Genomic DNA, 17,407 nt, shown 5'->3' with positions numbered 1-17,407 from the left:
TAAGTGTACTGGATTGTACTGGATTATATAGCGAGTATTATGCAATGAAATACTGCACTGGTGACTTCAGGCTCGGGCTGCAACTAACCATTATTTTCATAATCGATTAGTCTGTTATTTTCTCAATTATTTAATTAGTCGCTCGGTCCATAAAATGTCAGAAAATCTTTCTCAAATGTCTTCTTTCCTCAACACATTAAACGCTTCCAGACAAATAAAGTCCTTTTGTCTTCAGTGACCCCGACACTTCTCATCTACAGAAACCCCCTTATAGCACAATTGACTTCATCGTGTTGGAGAATGTTAAGAGCAGTTTAACCATAAGCAATTAAATTGTTTTCATTTCCTTCAGTTTTTGTTCAGCAGTGTTTCCTGCATTGCTTGTGCTTACCCTGAAGATGTGCAGTTGTGTTTATGCAGGGGAGCTTTGCTGAGTGTGCAAGCTTGTTTTAACCCTCAGACATGAACACACACACACACACATGCATGCTGGATTTGCATTCTTCGTTAGCCCTTTCACACCAGACTCCATGTCGGTTGTGGTTCCTAAACCTAATTTTGAACCGGCTCTCACATTCAAACCTAAATAAAATTGGAGCCGACACTTGAATAGTTGGTTCTCAGCTGGAATCAAGAAATAGTGGTTCTAGCTCGCGAACCATGACATCATCAGTGGGCGTGTCATATTCTGGGTTGCTAAGATGAGCAGAAAGTAGAGGAAGTATTGAGAAAAAGAGAAAAAGAGAAAAAGTGCCGGTGTTATGTTTACTTCTGCCTCAGTAACGTCCTCCCACTTTGGTTCCTCTTAAACTGGTGTGAACACAGGCTGATAAGCCAGAAATCACTATGGTTTCTGAGGCTCCACAATGGCACCAGAGACAGAACCAGAACCGTGTCTGTCTGAAAGCACTATGTGGACACTCATGATAGATAGATCGATTGATAGATAGATAGATAGATAGATAGATAGATAGATAGATAGATAGATAGATAGATACTTTATTCATCTCACAGAGAACCTTACCCTGACCTTCACCATCACAACTAAACACCTAACCCTTACCCTAAAACCAGGTCTTAATCCTCAAAAAGCCTGTTAAAGTTGTGTGGACCAGCCAAAAGGTCCTCACAGAAATAGGTCTGTTTGACGATTGGTCCACACAGCTGGCAAGTCTATTGTAGTTGGTTTCTCTCTTAGTGGTCTCATAAGAAGACATTTGTGATCATAATTATGTACAGTACATATAGATGATGTGACTTTGGTTTAACTGACAACAAAAACAAACTTTGGGCATTTACTGTTGTACTGGGAAAGGTTGCTTCCTCTGACATCGTGAAGAATATTTGGCTCTTTATTTGAAGAATAATGATGCCTCTTATTCATCACCTTCCTCTGTAATTACTATGAAATATTTGTCCTTGACCAATGCACTTAATCCTGTTACTGCTCAGTAACAGGCATCAGCGCTGCTTTGGGTGCCAGTGGCTGTGAACATCACATGTTCTTGTGTCATATTGACTAAGTTGAAAATAATCAATAAGGTCATGCCAGTGGCTTCATTCTCTGCACTTTTTAACCATTTGTGTTGCTTGTATTTATTCCCCCCCCCCCCCCCCCCCCCGCAGGAGGAGTACAGGGCCGAGGGCATAACCTGGCACAACATCGACTACATCGACAACAGCGGCTGCCTCAACCTCATCAGCAAGAAACCCACAGCTCTGTTCCACCTGCTGGACGAGGAGTGCAAGTACGCCACCTGCTGAAATACAGTTGATGCTTTCATGAGCGTCATTTAGTCCGTTCCAATGACTTTGTATGGACCTGGTTAACTTAACTGTGCTGATGCAGTGAAACGATGCCCTATTAATAAGACAATGAAGAGCTAGTTACTAGTTACATTTTATTTACCTGTTTATGCAACAATTCTCAAAATGTAGTTTATCTAAATGATCTAAATTCACCATAGGTGTGAGAGTGGATGGTTGTTCGTCTTTATGTGTCCCTGTGATGGACTGGCGACCTGTCCAGGGTGTAACGCACAAATCAGCCTATGATTGTGAATGATTTTGCAGATTTTCTTCACTTGTGTTGTTTTAAAAGCACAACAGATTTCACTTTAACCCGACGTTGCGATGTCAAACTAAACATGTTTCGATAGCACAAGTGGTGAATTGACGAGCCAAACCGATCCGTGTGCAGTCGTCTTGTGCATTAGGGTGATTTATATAGACCGACCAGAATCCTGATTCCTTACACCAGCGTCACCAGATCCTGTTTCAGTTGTTCTCTCCGTCCTCTATTGTGAAATCCTCTCTTGGTCAGCACGCTGCTTCGGTCTCCATAATCAAACCCAGTGCTCTCCCACTCCTCTTGCATAAAAACACATCTCACTCCACTATCTGTGCAGAAGAGGAACCCCTTTTGGGGGAATTGGGGTCAAAGGTGAACCTCTAAAGAAAAAAACCAAAATGAGGGGTGGGAGGATGGACCTCTCCTGCGGTTTCTGCTGCCACAGGAAGGATCTTCATACTAAATGATTACACAGAGAGAGAGAGGAAGACGCTTAGAGATCTCATTGTTCACAGTTAGTGGAGTTTGCAGAGCTTCGGGGCCTCTGGTGAAGTGCATTAGGTTACTGCAGGATAGGAGGCGAGTGCGGGGGTTCATTTCTCCTGTAACAGCATTAAACTCCACGACTCCTGTGGATACGACGCAGGCGGGAGTGTGTTTCAGATGTGTAGGGAGGAGAAGTTCAGCTGATATGAAACATGCTTCTCGGTAAAAAGTAGAGGTTCTGCTCTTTATTTTGTGTGTGTTCTTTGATTTGTGATCTCTTTAGGACCTTGTCTGTCATAAATACTGCTCGTGTCAGGACCACAAGTCCTAATGGAGACGAAAACTTGGTCCTAATGTAGCCGAGCCAACTGCTTAAGTTCAGGGCTAAGATAGGAATCGTGGTTAGGTCGGATAAGGCTTTGTTTAGCCTGTCCAAATGAATGGAATTTAATGTGAGTCCTTAAAAGAATAGCAGTGCGTGAACCTGTGTGTTTGTGTGAGTGGGTAATCCGTCCACAAGAGCAATTCTGCAGCCTGCTGATTGGTCTTTTTGGTGTTTTTGAAATGCAGTGTACTGTTAAAAAGAGAGAGTGCCGCGAAGAGCTCGTCTTCTCGGTTAAAAGGTTTGGTTAAATCTGAGCTGTAATGTTGCGTTTGAATCCCTGAGGGTTTTGAGGAAGAGGAGTGGAGAATCGGAGCTGTTTCATTCCCCTAATGTGGAGCACGACCACCGGAAAAGTCATCTATGTAACATTAGAGGCAATAGAAGGGGAGTCACTCACGACTGTTGCAGAGATTGCATTGTGTTCTCATTTGTTATTGTCATTACGTTGGATTTGTGCATGAAATCCAAAGTGTGTGTGTTGTTTTTTTTAATCTGATAATAATGTCTTGATTTTGAACCTGACTTTGACCGAATCTCTGTCTGTGTAGTTTCCCGCAGGCGTCCAATCAAACCTTGCTGGACAAGTTCAAGCGTCAGCATGAAGGGAACAGCTACATCGAGTTCCCCGCCGTCATGGAGCCGGCCTTCATCATCAGACACTACGCCGGTAAAGTCAAGTATGGAGTCAAGGTAAGACCGGAGTATGTCTGATAAATGACTGCACTACTGTATAATGAGCTGCTGGGATTCTACACAAAGCAGCTGTGTGAGTCCTGAAAGTCTGCTGCGGACCTACCTGTTGTTCTGTTTTCTCCAGTAAAATCCATCTCTCTGTTCAGTCCCCCCCCTCCCCCCCAGCTGCGTTTTGATAAGAAGCACATGTGCTGGAGCGTATCACATTGTTTGACTCTAATATAAATCCGTAACAGTTGGTTATTGTGGATGTGGAAAGTCCCGTCTCTGCTGAGAGCCAAGGAGCTGTTTGGTGTGAAATGTGTCTCTTCGCAGCTGACACAGATCATGTGCAGAGATCATACCTTTGAGGGTTTACAGAAGAGTAGAGTATTCAGTTACTGCCTAACAACCGCCGCAAAGAAAGAAAGCGTGCGGTCGATGTCATTTCTAATGTAAAGGATGTACTGAACACTTGTTTGCCGTGTCCCAAACGTGGAGATGAAAGGAGGAGTTCATCATTTTAGAGCCACATAAAGATGTAATCTACTACTGTACCAGCACAGTCAGGAACTCCCCTGCCTTACACTTTTCCAACATCCATCACAGACTTCTGGGGCCTGTTTCTTGTTAAAGATCTTTTCCCGCCTCCACGCCGGCAATTGTTTTCAGGTCGTCCGTCTACATTCCTGTGATGGTGCGATTTCAAGAACGTTTGGCTCAAACCTTCACCTGGACTCAAGGATCGTCTGATTTGATTCTGCTGGTCAGAAGTCAACTGTCACACAACGACCTCACAAATCAAAGTGTTTTCTTCTATTGTGAACTCGACAGCTCAAGAACGTCTCAAGAATTCCTTCAAACTTGCCATAGACTTGTACTTGGACTTGGTGTTAACGTGGCCTCACAAAACATCGAGAACATTCAGTTCACTTTAAACAGACAGTGTGTCATTTGTGCTGCTGGCTGTCTCTCAGTGAGAACATCACGGCATGGGGAAAGCATTGTCGGATCATGGGATGATGATCCGACAGAACACGCCAGCAAACGACAGTTAAAAAACAGAAGACGACGCGCTGGTGATCTAGTCGTAACAAATATGTCCTTCCTCACTCTGATGTTTGACAGGGGTTTTTTTTTTACGCCAAATGTTATAGCAGAGAAGCAAAAGTGAATGACAAACCAAAATATAATGGTCCATTTCTTTGACCAATTGTAATTCTCTTTGGTCATTAGTAATTCTGCTTGTTTTGACATTTTTGCATTTGTCCAACATGCAACACAGTCAGGAAACAAGGGCGTCGTGGCTACGTGGCACGTCTGCTCGATTATGGAAAAAAAATCACGATTATCTGGGTCAAAATCTAAATCACGATTATTTCATATGATTACTCGTGGAAACAAATGGAATTTATTGCACGTAAAAACATGACATTTCGAATTTGCCGTAAAGTAACTATAAATGATTGTATATTGTATACATCTTCACTCCACTGATTCCACTGAATGAATGCTAAATGTGAAGTCAGACACCGCTACATCGTTTAAATGTTATTTTCAGAACGAAAGCCTGCGTTTTGTAACAATCCTTTTCGATTATTTTGTTTTTGTAATCTTTTTGCGGTCATCTGTGTGGAGATGAGAGAAGAGAAAGACATGAGCATGACCACGTGTGAGATGGTCTGAAAACACAGTATGTGGTGTCATCCTAACAGTCTCCTCTCATCTCATCCATCTCCCTGTTCCTTTAACTGCGAACGAACGGCAGGGAAACATATCCCCGTAAATAGTTGTGAACTGTGCTGCCGACAGGTTTTCCACAGTTTAACAAACGATTAAAAACTCACAAACTCCCGCCTGTGTTTTGTCGTGTGATTGGGTTTAACCAAATGTTTTATGTCGTGACGCGTCTTTGCTTCATTGTGATGACACACACTCTGTTCCCCCTCCGTCTAGGACTTCAGGGAGAAGAACACCGACCACATGCGTCCCGACATTGTGGCCTTGCTGAAGAGCAGCAAGAACGCGTTCATCTGCGGCCTGATGGGCATCGACCCCGTGGCGACCTTCCGCTGGGCTGTGCTGCGAGCTTACTTCAGAGCCATGGTGGCTTTCAGGGAGGCGGGCCGCAGGCACACGCACAAAAAAACAGGTAACACAATATTTTCTCCCGGAGTTGGAGTGCTGCTCCGAGACGGTTGATTTGGTTGTTTTTACCTCCATTCACGACTGTTTCTGCCAATAGATGATTGTCAGTCCACCGCTGAACACCCACTTACCAAAACTGCAATTCATTACTGTAAAGAAAGCTGTGCTCCATACTGTGCCGTCCAAATTCCTGTTTTAATTGGGCCAAGAACAACAGGGTGTGTTTTGGGAGTTTTACCTTGAAATTGTGATTGTACTGTTTATAGTGAGGAGGAGGAGGAGGAGGAGGAGGAGATCTTATTTTTCTTCTGCTGTGTTTATTTTCATAAAGCGTCTGCAACGAGCCTCTTATCATCGACTTATCTCTGAGGTTTTTTTGTCTTTGTTGTTTTCACTTGAAATGTCTCTGTGTGTGTGTGTGTGTGTGTGTCATAATTCTAGGGAATGATGCAGCTGTTCCCTGCACTGCTGTCAAAACTGTCGATAGCTTCAGTTTCCTCCACCACCCGGTTCACCAGAGGAGTCTCGAGATCCTTCAAAGATGCAAAGATGAGAAGTACAGTACGTAACCCCCTCCCCCCCCCCCCCCCCCCAGCCTCATATTACTAAAGTTATTCATATTCATTCATCATGAAGGACAATTGTTTTTAGTTTATAGGAAACGGGGTAAAGACAGATCAACTTTTTCTGAAATAGAAGCGGAAAAGCAAATCTTTAAGATCTTTAAATGAATAAAGATCTTAAAGATTAAAGATTAAACTTTATGATATTTACTTCACACTGCCTTGATATTGCTGTCTTTTTTACCTGGGTATACATGAATGATTTACATTTTTATTACATTATTAGTTTATGGAATTCTGTGGCCGTCTTTGTTATTCTATATTATGATAATATGTTTGCAGGGTCACACAATCTATTCCTGCACCTCAAATTGAAATAATAGTGACATTGCTTGGTCACCTGAAGGTCGTTTTATTGTTAAGATCATCATATGACGACTATACTCCCTGTGTGATATACAGTAGAATGTAATCATTTCCTAAATGTCTGCTCATTGAATCTGGACAAAAAAAAAAAGGTGCTGCTATTTTCCATTTCAGTGTGAATCTCAATCAGAAGCTTTTTCACGAGGCTCAGCCCAATCAAAGAAATCAATTCCAGGCTGTAATGGAAAAAGGGGCCTTTTGTGGTCAGGTTGTGAATTATAGATCCCTTATGATTTTCAGCCTCAGTGAACTGGTTTTATTACAGCTGCTAATAAGACCCTGAATATGAGACGCTGTGGCCTTTGTGTGCGCTGCTCTGTCTCATCAGCACACACACACACACACACACACGAGTGATCACACAAATGAATCACAACAATGTGGCTTCGATGAAGACCCTGGATTATCTGATAACCATATGTTTGTGGCTTTGGTTGACTTTGTTGTCGTGTGCTTACGCGTCTCAGTGACATGACTCTCGCTTTTACAGCTGCCAGCTCTGAAATGTGTTTTTGAGGAAAGAATGTTTTTTTAAGGGGTTTCTAGGTTAAGGGCACTTAAAGATGAGGTTTTGGGCAGCCCGTGGCCAAGTGGAAAAGGGAACTTGGCTTGTAACCGGAGGGTCACCCGTTCAAATCCCCACCTGGCCAAAAAGGGCTGGGGTACCCCTGAGCAAGGTACCCAACCCCCAATGCTCCCCAGGTGCTACTCAGTGTGGCAGCCCACTGCTCCTAATTCTAGGATGGGTCAAATGCAGAGGAACACTCACCCTAAGGGGATTAATAACATTAAATTCTTAATTCTTATTATCAGATATGTAGATTTTGACAGTGACACAACAGCGTGGCATTAAAGGATACAACATTAAGCATGGATATAACCTCTGGCACATCATTTATAGTCCTCACTTAAAACACACACAACATAGACATGTGAGCATGTACTTTACATTTTTACAATGTTTAACAGCCACAAAATGAAAGGGTTTTTTTTATAATTAAAATTAATTTTGTGAATCACATTTATTCCTTGCTAATCTCTATAAACAGATGGTGATTCATCGGCAGATGATAGCTGATAGGTCCTGAGATTGAGATTGATTTTTGTAAGATGAGGCGTTTAATAATGGAGCAGATATCAGACCCCAGGAAGTTGCCGATCACAGCCAAGACATAGGTTGTCACATAATCCGAAGTCAACCAGCACATTGCGTATTTCTTTACTGGTATTTAACATATTATAATTAATCAGAGAGAGCTTATGAGGTGCAGGTCACAGTTTTCAGTATTTGTGTTAAATTAAGTTAAGTTAACCAGCATATGAGCAGTTATTCGTCTTAAAGCATCGACCTTCATTAATTTACTCTAAATCCCTAAACTTAACCATATTTGCATTATAAGAAGTTCCTCAGAAATGACTTTCGACCTCATTAGGACCAGGTTTTGGTCTCCGTGTGCACGACTGGTCCTGAAATGGTCATACAAACGTAAGGTAAATGACAGTAACGCAAGGAAATGACAAGTGCAAGATGAAGTTTTAATCGTTGGATAAAATTGTGAAAGAAAACACCAGACTGACAATAATATAAGAAGGAAGTAGTCAAGTGGGAGAAAGTAGAAGAAGGGTGGAAGGGGTCTGGATTTGGGAGTGAGTGAAATCCATGTAGATGAATCCAGTGAACTCATATGTTGTTTTATTCCTTCTATTCTTCTATCCAGGCATCACTAGAAAGAATCCTCGCACCCCTTTGTCTGACCTTCAAGGCACCAATGCTCTGAATGAGAAAGCCAGCAGGTGAGTCAGAGAGGATACTGATTTCATTATTTTATTTTTTTTAAAAGAATAGCTCAACATGGTTCAGGATTCAAAGGAATAAGAGTTATTAACAAAAAATATCTTAATTTGTACGTGGATCACCACCAAGATTCAATTCTTTCTTTCTTGGGCCTTCATTTTAGTGTTAATGTTAACAATCATGCCATCTTGTGTACTCATGTGTCCTGTAGGGATGGCTACGGTGTTGGCTGTAACGGTCGCAGCTTCAGGTCGAGTCGCCTGTCGTCAACAGGAAGTCCCGCTCTGGAAGAAGACGGGATTTTCCTCAATACGACCAACAGCAAACTCCTGGAGAGAGCTCAGGGTATTCTACTGTGAGTGAGACAACCTGACACACTCAACCTAAACTCATCATGTGTAGACTCGACTCAGCTGGATGTCTTTTATCAGTACAGTCAGTCTCCAACAAAGGGAAAATAGGTTTTACTATGGTTTAGTTTAGAAGAAAACACTCTTTGTTCATTATTTTGTGAACTACATTTAATATCTACTAAAGGAAAACTACCTTTCTCATCTTCAGGAGAAACAAAAACTGCAAAAGCAAGCCGGCCCTTCCCAAGGTGAGGCACAGAGAAAAACAACACATGGCACTCCACTAAAACCATTAACATGCTGGGTTTAATGGTGTGTGTCTTTCATGTGTGCAGCACTTGTTGGACATCAAGTCTCTGCGCTACCTGAGCAGTGTGACGCTGCACGACCGCATCACCAAGTCTCTCCTTCACCTGCACAAGAAGAAGAAACCGCCCAGCATCAGTGCACAGTTCCAGGTCAGTGCTGCGGTCGCCCTCTGCTGGACACTGTGGAGAATTACAAAAATAGAAGTGACACAGCAGATTATTTTCAGAAATGGAAACAGAAAAAGAAATAAGGATAATTAAAAAATTCCTGTCGAGTGTAATGAAATGGAAAGAAAGTGTTCACTTTCCATTACTTTCACCGGGGCGTCGTTCTCCTCACATCATGTCTCATTTATTGGCCTTTGTTTGCCTGTTGTTTTATCTGAGGTTGATTCTTTTCTTTACCCTGACTGGACTGAGGACACAGCTGACCACACAGTCAGTTCTCAAAGATGTTTATAAGGATTGTCTACGTGTCTGCCAAGACACCTGACACCACTTTACTCACTCTTTTGCTCTCACTCCATAAATGCAGTGAGGCTTTAAATAGGACTGGACCTCTTTTTTTTTAATGTTGTAGTAACACATGACATGAGTGGCTGATAAAGGTCTTTATTGTCATTGGATGAAGATGTGATGTCAGTCGTTTGTGCTTGCAGGCGTCCCTTAATAAGCTGATGGAGACGCTTGATCAGTCGGAGCCTTATTTTGTCAAGTGTATTCGATCCAATGCTGAGAAGGTAATGGCTGCGTTATCAGAGCCTGTGATGACGACCGATGGTTGATTCGGACTCCGTTGTATTGACTCCCGTCTCCGTCTGTCTCTCACTCAGCTGCCGTTGCGTTTCAATGACAGTCTGGTGCTCAGGCAGCTCCGATACACGGGTATGCTGGAAACCGTCCGGATACGCCAGTCAGGATACAGCATCAAATACACCTTCCAGGTAATCCGCTCCCTCTATGTTGTCGTTTTGTCTTCTTTTTGTATTTAAGGCTTATATTGATAAGAATCTGCTTGCTTGGGTGCCATGATTTGGGAGAGACATCCCATTTTTTGCCCGAGGCAAATGTGAACAGATGGGATTCTTAGTATGAGTGCTTTATAATCACAATTCTGATATTTTTTCTAAAAGGTAAATAAATGGCAGCTTTTTGTGGTTATATAATTGCTGAGATTGTTTTGTGTCAGGAGAAATCTTATTTTTTATCATCCTATCATATGTGTATTTTATTACAGTGCATATGTAGTGTGTATGTACCTTGACGATCACAATAAACCATCAGAATCCCAGTTTTCTCACCTGTATGCTACGTTGCAGGACTTTGTGCATCACTTTCACGTGCTGCTGCCTCGAGGCACGAGCGCGACCAAGTCAGGTATCAGGGAATTTTTCAGACGGATCCACCTGCTGCCTGCTGGGTACCAAGTGGGCAACACAATGGTATGATGAATTCTGGTGAACCGCCTCATATATTTGACTGCTGTGTTATGCAGTGCATGTGTTTGTGAAATTCATAACGTTTCCCATGTATGATGAAGGTGTTCCTGCGGGAGGCAGAGCGTCAGAGACTCCAAACCCTCCTCCATCAGGAAGTCCTGCGGCGAATCGTCACACTGCAGCGCCGCTTCAGGGCCATGCTGGAGAGGAGGCACTTTGTCGACATGAGACAAGCTGCCTGTGCCATCCAGGTGGGACGTTGTTGTTGAACATTAATCAATAACTTTAATCGATGAGTCTTTCACCCAACATTTCAGTAGGAATTGAAATAGTCCATTAAGGATATTTATATGTTCACATCGCTGGCTGACTCATGTTCATTGCTGATCAGATTTGACGGTCCACATTTATAACTTATAGTGTCTATCATTATCTACTAGATAATTCACTTTTCTTTCTCTTAAATATAATCATTAGTAGTTCATAAGTGTAACAACTAACACTTTGTTTAGTTTTCACTGGGAAATTAGGCTGAAAAGTCAAGACCCACAAAATAAACCATCACCAAAAACACAAAAACATTGATAATAATTTAAGCAATTAAAAGTGGGAGCTTTTTTATGTTTTATTGTTTACTAAATAGATATAAAATGACTTGTGACGTACTGTTATTTCGAGAGAGAAAGAGAAAGAACAGGAGAAGAAAACACTGTATTCAGGCCACGGCTGCTTTGTTTGTTCTGGACGAGTACTGAGAGTGAAGCTGTCCAAATATCTGTCAGGCTGAAAGAAAACAAGCCACTCAATCAGGAGCCAATGAAGCACAGATAACGTTTAGGTGCAGAAAAAAAATCATTGAAGTTTTAACATACAAACTGACAACAGTGTAAAACTGAGGAGGCTGAGGTTGGAAATGGATATCTGCAGAAAAAAAAACCTTTGGAAAGTTTGTCAGAAAAAAAATTGGTTGACATTGAACAGGAAGAAAATGACCTTTTTCCGAGGTCAAAACAAAATTATGCAATTATTTTTCCTGTAATGTCTGCCAGATGCAGGTGCCAGATAAGGCGGTCATACTGTATCCCATTATTCAGACATAACGTTACTGGCCATGCAAAACAGAAAAATCAAATTCACAAACTTTACTTCAATTTAGTCGAGTGCTGCTCTGAGGATATTGTGATTTGTTTGTAACAAATCAACACAAACATGGGGAAATCAATCATTTCTTCATTGTGGTTTGGATGACATGCATGTTTTTGTCAAACGCTACTGTCTACTTTTGTACTCCATTCAAGGGAAACGTTGCAAAAGTGAGGAATCGATCTAAAAGCAGCTTTTCCCCCTGTAACTAAACACAACATCTGCTCTGAACATTCTCCTGCAGCAATGGTGGCGATGCTGCCTTTATAAACAGTCCGCCATGGATGCGGGCATAGAGGAGGGCGCTGCGGTTTGTCTGCAGGCGGCATGGAGGAGCTACGTGGAGCGCAGGAAGTTCCTCAAGTGGCAGGAGTCGGCCGTTGTCATACAGAGGAGCTGGAGGAACTGCTGCCGCCGCAGGTCTGTGGCGGCTGTGACCGTTCAAACGGCCTGGAGAGGATTCAGAGAGAGGAGCCGCTACTGTCGGACACTCGGGGCGGTGACACAGCTGCAGACGCTGGGCAGAGGATACCTGGCTCGACTCAGGTGAGTTGAAGTGTGAAGTAGAAGATAAGCAACTGAAGCTTTGTGTCTTTGAGTATGTTTAGAATTGCATTTTAAATGACACTTTTTTTTGTCTCTTCAGGTTCAGAAGCCTAAAGGAACAGCATGGCAAACTCGGCAGTCCAGTAGCAGAGGTGAATGCAGTGACCATGGAGGACCTCACCTCATCAGGACAGGAAAGATGTGTCCAGGACATTTCTGCTGGAATGTCTGAACACCCCAAACCAGTTTTGGTGGACGTGAGAGAGACAGACAGAGACGAGACCTCAGAGCGAAGCAAGAGCATCGATGAGACCGGCCAAAAGAGCCGGTCAAAGCGAGAGAGCAGGCGGATGAGAGAGCTGGAGCAGGCTCAGTTCAGCTTGGAGCTTCTGAAGGTCCGCAGTACCAGTCTGGAATGTCCAGTGCAAGAGGACTCCGTCATCGACGGCAGCACCTCTCAACTGGACGAACATCACAGACTTTCCCCCCGAGGATCCCCAGCTAGTCAAGGAAGTTTTGAACTTCTCAGTGACATGGAGACTGAAGGCTCTGGAGGTTTGACTGCTCGTCAAGAACAATCCCAAGCTCCAGATATTTACCCACTCGAGAGGCTGAGAGACTCAAACTATAACGAAAAGCCAATCGTGGAGGTTCCCAGGGCAAAGTTTTATATTTCTTCTGACCAAAGTCCAATTCATGAGCCAAAATTTGAAAGCCCCAGCAAATCTTACAAAGAGCGAAGGGAGTCCGCATCTCGAAGGCCAGTAGTGGTTTTAATCAGTATGCAGAAGGAGAGTCCTGTTGATGAGGAGAAGCTGCTGACAGCCCAGACCATAGAACAGGCTCCTCAAACAGGAGCAGCAGCATCTGACTCTCAAATGACACCCATTGCAGGCTTGGAGGTGGGATCAGACATCAAGAGTACGGGTGAGACATTAACCCAGGTGAGAAGAGATATAAATGGGGTGAACAAGCCACTGATTGTGCACTCCTCAGCCACTCAAGGACCAAGTCCAGAAGCCCCAGGGCTTTGCCCCTCTGAGGTGGACATCCAGATCGTCCTGGAGCCAAAGCCGGATGTTCCCCCAGATCAGCAGGAAAAGAGTGTGGTCCAGCCAGTACAGGCTCCCAGTGTGATCCTGGAAACCAAACCACCCAAAGCCCAGAAGAAGAGCTCATCCCAGACTGTGATCGTGAACATGCTGGAGAAACCGTCCCACACGGTGTTCTCCCCGCCCAGACGCAAGCTGCCCTTCTCCAAGTGAGTGACCCATGGTCTCACCTGGAGGACGTTTGTTTGTCTAATCTGCTTTGATATGCTTGATATGTCATTATGGAGATCATAGAGTTAAATAATGAATTAATGAAGTATTGATTATGTGGTTTACAATTGCAGACATACAATATACTGCATTAGATTCAAGTCTTCTCGTCCTCTGCAGGTCAGATAAGGATTTGGTGAACCAAGAACGATCTCTTGCCATGTTCAGAGACGACTCTAAATCTGCTGGATCCAGAAACAGAGAGGTAGGACACAGAGACGTGTGTGATTGTGAGACATGTGCACATTGTTTGATTGTTGTACTGTGTGGAAACTCATCTCTATGTTGAGATTACATTTATGTTAAACTGCAAGAAACTCATTCTACTACTTTGGAATGAGATCATTTTCAAGTTTCTAATTGCAGCTCTAGAAATAAGAGACAATTGTGAACGACATGAGAAAGAGAAAAACAGTTATCACAAACAATAAAACTACCAATAAAGATATGTAAGAATGTGGCCATTGGTGATCAAATCAGGTACTGCAATCCACATTCATATCTCAGTGACATATCATGGTCCTCTTATCACTGAATGCAATACATTTCTCAGGCAATGTACCTTTAAAACACAATAAGTGTTATGTGTGTACGATGACAGCTTTCACAGATCTAGTGTTTGGTCAGGGACGTGAGTCTCTCAGTGGTCAGAAATGTTTCCAGTATCTCACAACAACAACTTCCACCAGAGAGTAATTGAACCAAAAGATGACATTCTCCAAAATCTCACGTGTACATAAACACACACACACACACATGCACGAGAGGGAGCCGCTGAGCTGACCTGATGTTCCTGTGATTGCCTGGTAGCAGGTAGGCCGTCCGGGCCCTAAAAAGAAAGCTCGAATGTCCCGGACGCGCTCCGACTTCCTCACCCGCTGTAACTCTGAGGGAGCGACGCAGTCGGACGACGACGACGAATACTACATTCCCGCCCACTCCCACACGCTACCCCCCTCCCTGTCTCCCACACACACCCATCCCGAGGCTGACTGTCACAGTGACTCAGAGATGGTAAAATACCGGATCTCCAGAGGTCCCGTGACCTCCTAACACGTTTCCTGTCCGTTCCGCATCACTGCCTCCCCGTCCACCTCCTTCTCAGGTGGACCTGGCCGAGCAGCTGGGGAGGAGCTGTTTAACCCTGTTGTTTCTTTGCTTCACTCAAACCGACCGTCAGCATGGACTCTCAAAGCTTCACTCCGCTGTGACGTGTTTGAATTCTGTCAAAGTAACAAGTGTTTCTGGTTATAGCTCTATCTGAGGAAAACTGCAATGTTTTAGCGGTGAATCTTCTATAAGATAAGTCACCAAGTGACATCGCAGTGACATTAAACTGAAGAGAGCAACAGCTTCACCTTTTTAGAAGCAAATGTTTCTCATTTGATTGTAATGTAATGATTGGATCTCTTTCTGATCATTGTGTTAGTATCACTATTAGGAATGAGCCAATAGATGTAAACTCCGATACAGTCCAGCAACAGTATTTTAGCTGTGTCATGTTGTTCTTTTTCTTGGGAGAAGAAGATTTGTGACACAGTTGGAGAATGATGTCTTTGAAGGAGCTCAAAATAGCACAAATTAGTTGTTAACATGTCCATAGTTTAAAATGAATGTGGTCGATACTCTGGTATGAGGCACGAAAAAGTGCTATCGTGCCATCCCTCCATAATCACTGTATAGCATGTCATTAAATGCAGCAGCTACAGCTTTACATTGATGGCCTGCTGCTGTTTGTTGGCAGCCTTATCAAATGAATTCTAGGTGAAGAAGATCTTCACTTTCACGCTCACGTTTTGACCTCCAACAGCTGGCCTGTCCTGCAAACACGTCGCTCCACCTTGTGCCGCACAACACGCCCTCTGTTGCTGCTGCTGCTGCTGCTGCTGCATGCTGGAGTCATTTAAACATCCACTAGAGTAACTTCTCACTAACCACGCCGTTTTTCCATGAGTGCATGATTACTGTTTCTGCACCTCACACTCTCTCAACATTAGCGCCGTTAACTGTGATGCCCACTGATTTCTCCAGTCCCTCACAGTAGTGGGGTTTTTTCTCAGTAGAATTTTGAACAGATCATATAATCATAATATAACCCTAACATTTTATAGTGTCAGTGTTTAGAATGCATGTATCTTAGTCCACAAAGACTAAGCTGGACTAAATGCTACTGCACTTCACCCACCGAAACTGCAGCGTCCAACAAAGGATGAAACCTGATCAGCTGACCAGGCTCTGGTCCAGACTCTGGTCAGCTGACTGAAATTGTAATATATACGTATATATATATATATTTGTTTTCATCGCCTTGTTCTTTTTCTCTGCTGTCCAGCCGTCTCATAAGGACCAGAAGAAGATCCATAAGACGATGTCATCGGGAGACCTGGGCAAGGTTGAGGTCCTCAGGAAAACCTCCAGCCATGACGGAAGGTAAATCCACCACAGGTTTATTTTACCACTGCAGAGCGACACAGACATGGACATGTATCTCTTTTGGTGGACATCAATCTTTAAATCAGGTGATCTTTCAGTTAATCAGCTGTTTGTCATTTAGCAGGATGAGAGGGAAGATGCGATTCTGGAGCAAGTCGAAGCACGGAGAGAAAAAACTGTCCCGAGAGAAGCAGACGAGCAGGAGTGAATCTGTAGAAACACATGGTAATAACATTATATGCTGTCCGTCTTCAGGTTTCTGAGAGTCACACCACCGCACACTAACACAACCACCACTCTTTGTCTCCTAGAAGGCCCGTCTCCTCCCCGCAGTCCGGACCTGGAGGCAGCGTCCTCTCAGGGAGCGAGGGACAGTAACGAGAACAAGGAGCCGTCTCCTAAAATGAAGCGGCGGCGCAGCGTGAAGATCAGCAGCATCGCTCTGGAACCCGCGCTGTGGCAGAACGACTCGCTGCACATCCTCTCGTCAGCCCACGACTACCGCAGCATGAACGACTTCCTCATGAAGAAGGTGAGAGGGTGAAACCTGCGCCTGCTGAGGCCGTACCTTACTGTCCTCTTAATACTTTTCATCCAGATCAAACAGGTTTATGAGCTGATGCACTTATTAGTTAACAACCTGCCTACCTGCACGGTCCGTTATGAGAATGTTCTCTTAAAGGTAATGTAGTTAATATCTCTGAATCTTATATCTTTATTCATCTTTATGTCTTTATGTCATTTTAAGTTGTCATTTTAAACAGCTCACGGACATTTCCAAAGCTTACTCGTCGATTAAAAACACTGTTCTCCTCATGAGGCCGATGACAATGGGACATTGTGGGGTCGCAATGTCATGTAAACCTAAGATCTTAGGTCTGAATGTCTTCACTCCAGGATGTGTAAATATGATGGATCAGTTTTATAATATCCTATTACATGTTACATGTTACATGTCATTTACCTATTATTGTCCTACATGGTGTATTTGTGTGCTAAGATTCTTTTACATCTCGTTTTGAAGGAATATTCATGCAGCGTTTGAGTTTTAGGGTTCATAGTCCACTTTTTAAACACTGTATTCCTTGTTACACATGAATAAGCATTTGTGTGCTTTCTGTCCATGTTGTTTACGTTCCACCTCTTGTTCTGCCGAACTGTTTACTTGAAAGCTATTTTTTTTCCATCCAGATCGCTGACCTGGATTCTGAGGACAGTAAGAAAGACACCATGGTGGACGTCGTCTTCAAGAAGGCACTGAGGGAGTTCAGGATCAACATGCTCAACTCATACTCCACTGCTCTGGCTGTGAGCACA

At 43.4% G+C, this 17,407-nt stretch overlaps 1 protein-coding gene across 7 annotated transcripts in view; it reads left to right on the top strand.

Annotated features, from left to right (window-relative positions):
- LOC131469629 (unconventional myosin-IXAa-like) overlaps nt 1-17,407 on the top strand; it is a 120,377-nt gene that overhangs the window by 92,232 nt on the left and 10,738 nt on the right. For 3 of the 7 annotated variants that reach the window (XM_058644810.1, XM_058644805.1, XM_058644809.1), the window contains 20 exons: nt 1,627-1,748; nt 3,491-3,632; nt 5,571-5,766; nt 6,204-6,323; nt 8,470-8,545; nt 8,758-8,901; nt 9,108-9,147; nt 9,235-9,357; nt 9,867-9,947; nt 10,041-10,151; nt 10,527-10,649; nt 10,748-10,897; nt 12,034-12,335; nt 12,436-13,596; nt 13,778-13,862; nt 14,468-14,671; nt 15,990-16,087; nt 16,212-16,315; nt 16,402-16,622; nt 17,282-17,398. In XM_058644810.1, the coding sequence (XP_058500793.1) occupies nt 1,627-1,748; nt 3,491-3,632; nt 5,571-5,766; nt 6,204-6,323; nt 8,470-8,545; nt 8,758-8,901; nt 9,108-9,147; nt 9,235-9,357; nt 9,867-9,947; nt 10,041-10,151; nt 10,527-10,649; nt 10,748-10,897; nt 12,034-12,335; nt 12,436-13,596; nt 13,778-13,862; nt 14,468-14,671; nt 15,990-16,087; nt 16,212-16,315; nt 16,402-16,622; nt 17,282-17,398 (3,720 nt within the window). The remainder of the gene's footprint in view (nt 1-1,626; nt 1,749-3,490; nt 3,633-5,570; nt 5,767-6,203; nt 6,324-8,469; nt 8,546-8,757; nt 8,902-9,107; nt 9,148-9,234; nt 9,358-9,866; nt 9,948-10,040; nt 10,152-10,526; nt 10,650-10,747; nt 10,898-12,033; nt 12,336-12,435; nt 13,597-13,777; nt 13,863-14,467; nt 14,672-15,989; nt 16,088-16,211; nt 16,316-16,401; nt 16,623-17,281; nt 17,399-17,407) is intronic. The other 4 variants (XM_058644811.1, XM_058644808.1, XM_058644807.1 and 1 more) reach the window with 4 other exon arrangements.

The sequence above is a fragment of the Solea solea genome, chromosome 12 (assembly GCF_958295425.1).
Source record: "Solea solea chromosome 12, fSolSol10.1, whole genome shotgun sequence".
In the NCBI taxonomy this organism is placed as follows: Eukaryota; Metazoa; Chordata; class Actinopteri; order Pleuronectiformes; family Soleidae; genus Solea; species Solea solea.
Note: the sequence above shows the minus strand (reverse complement) of the source record. Positions and strands in the feature narration are given on the sequence as shown.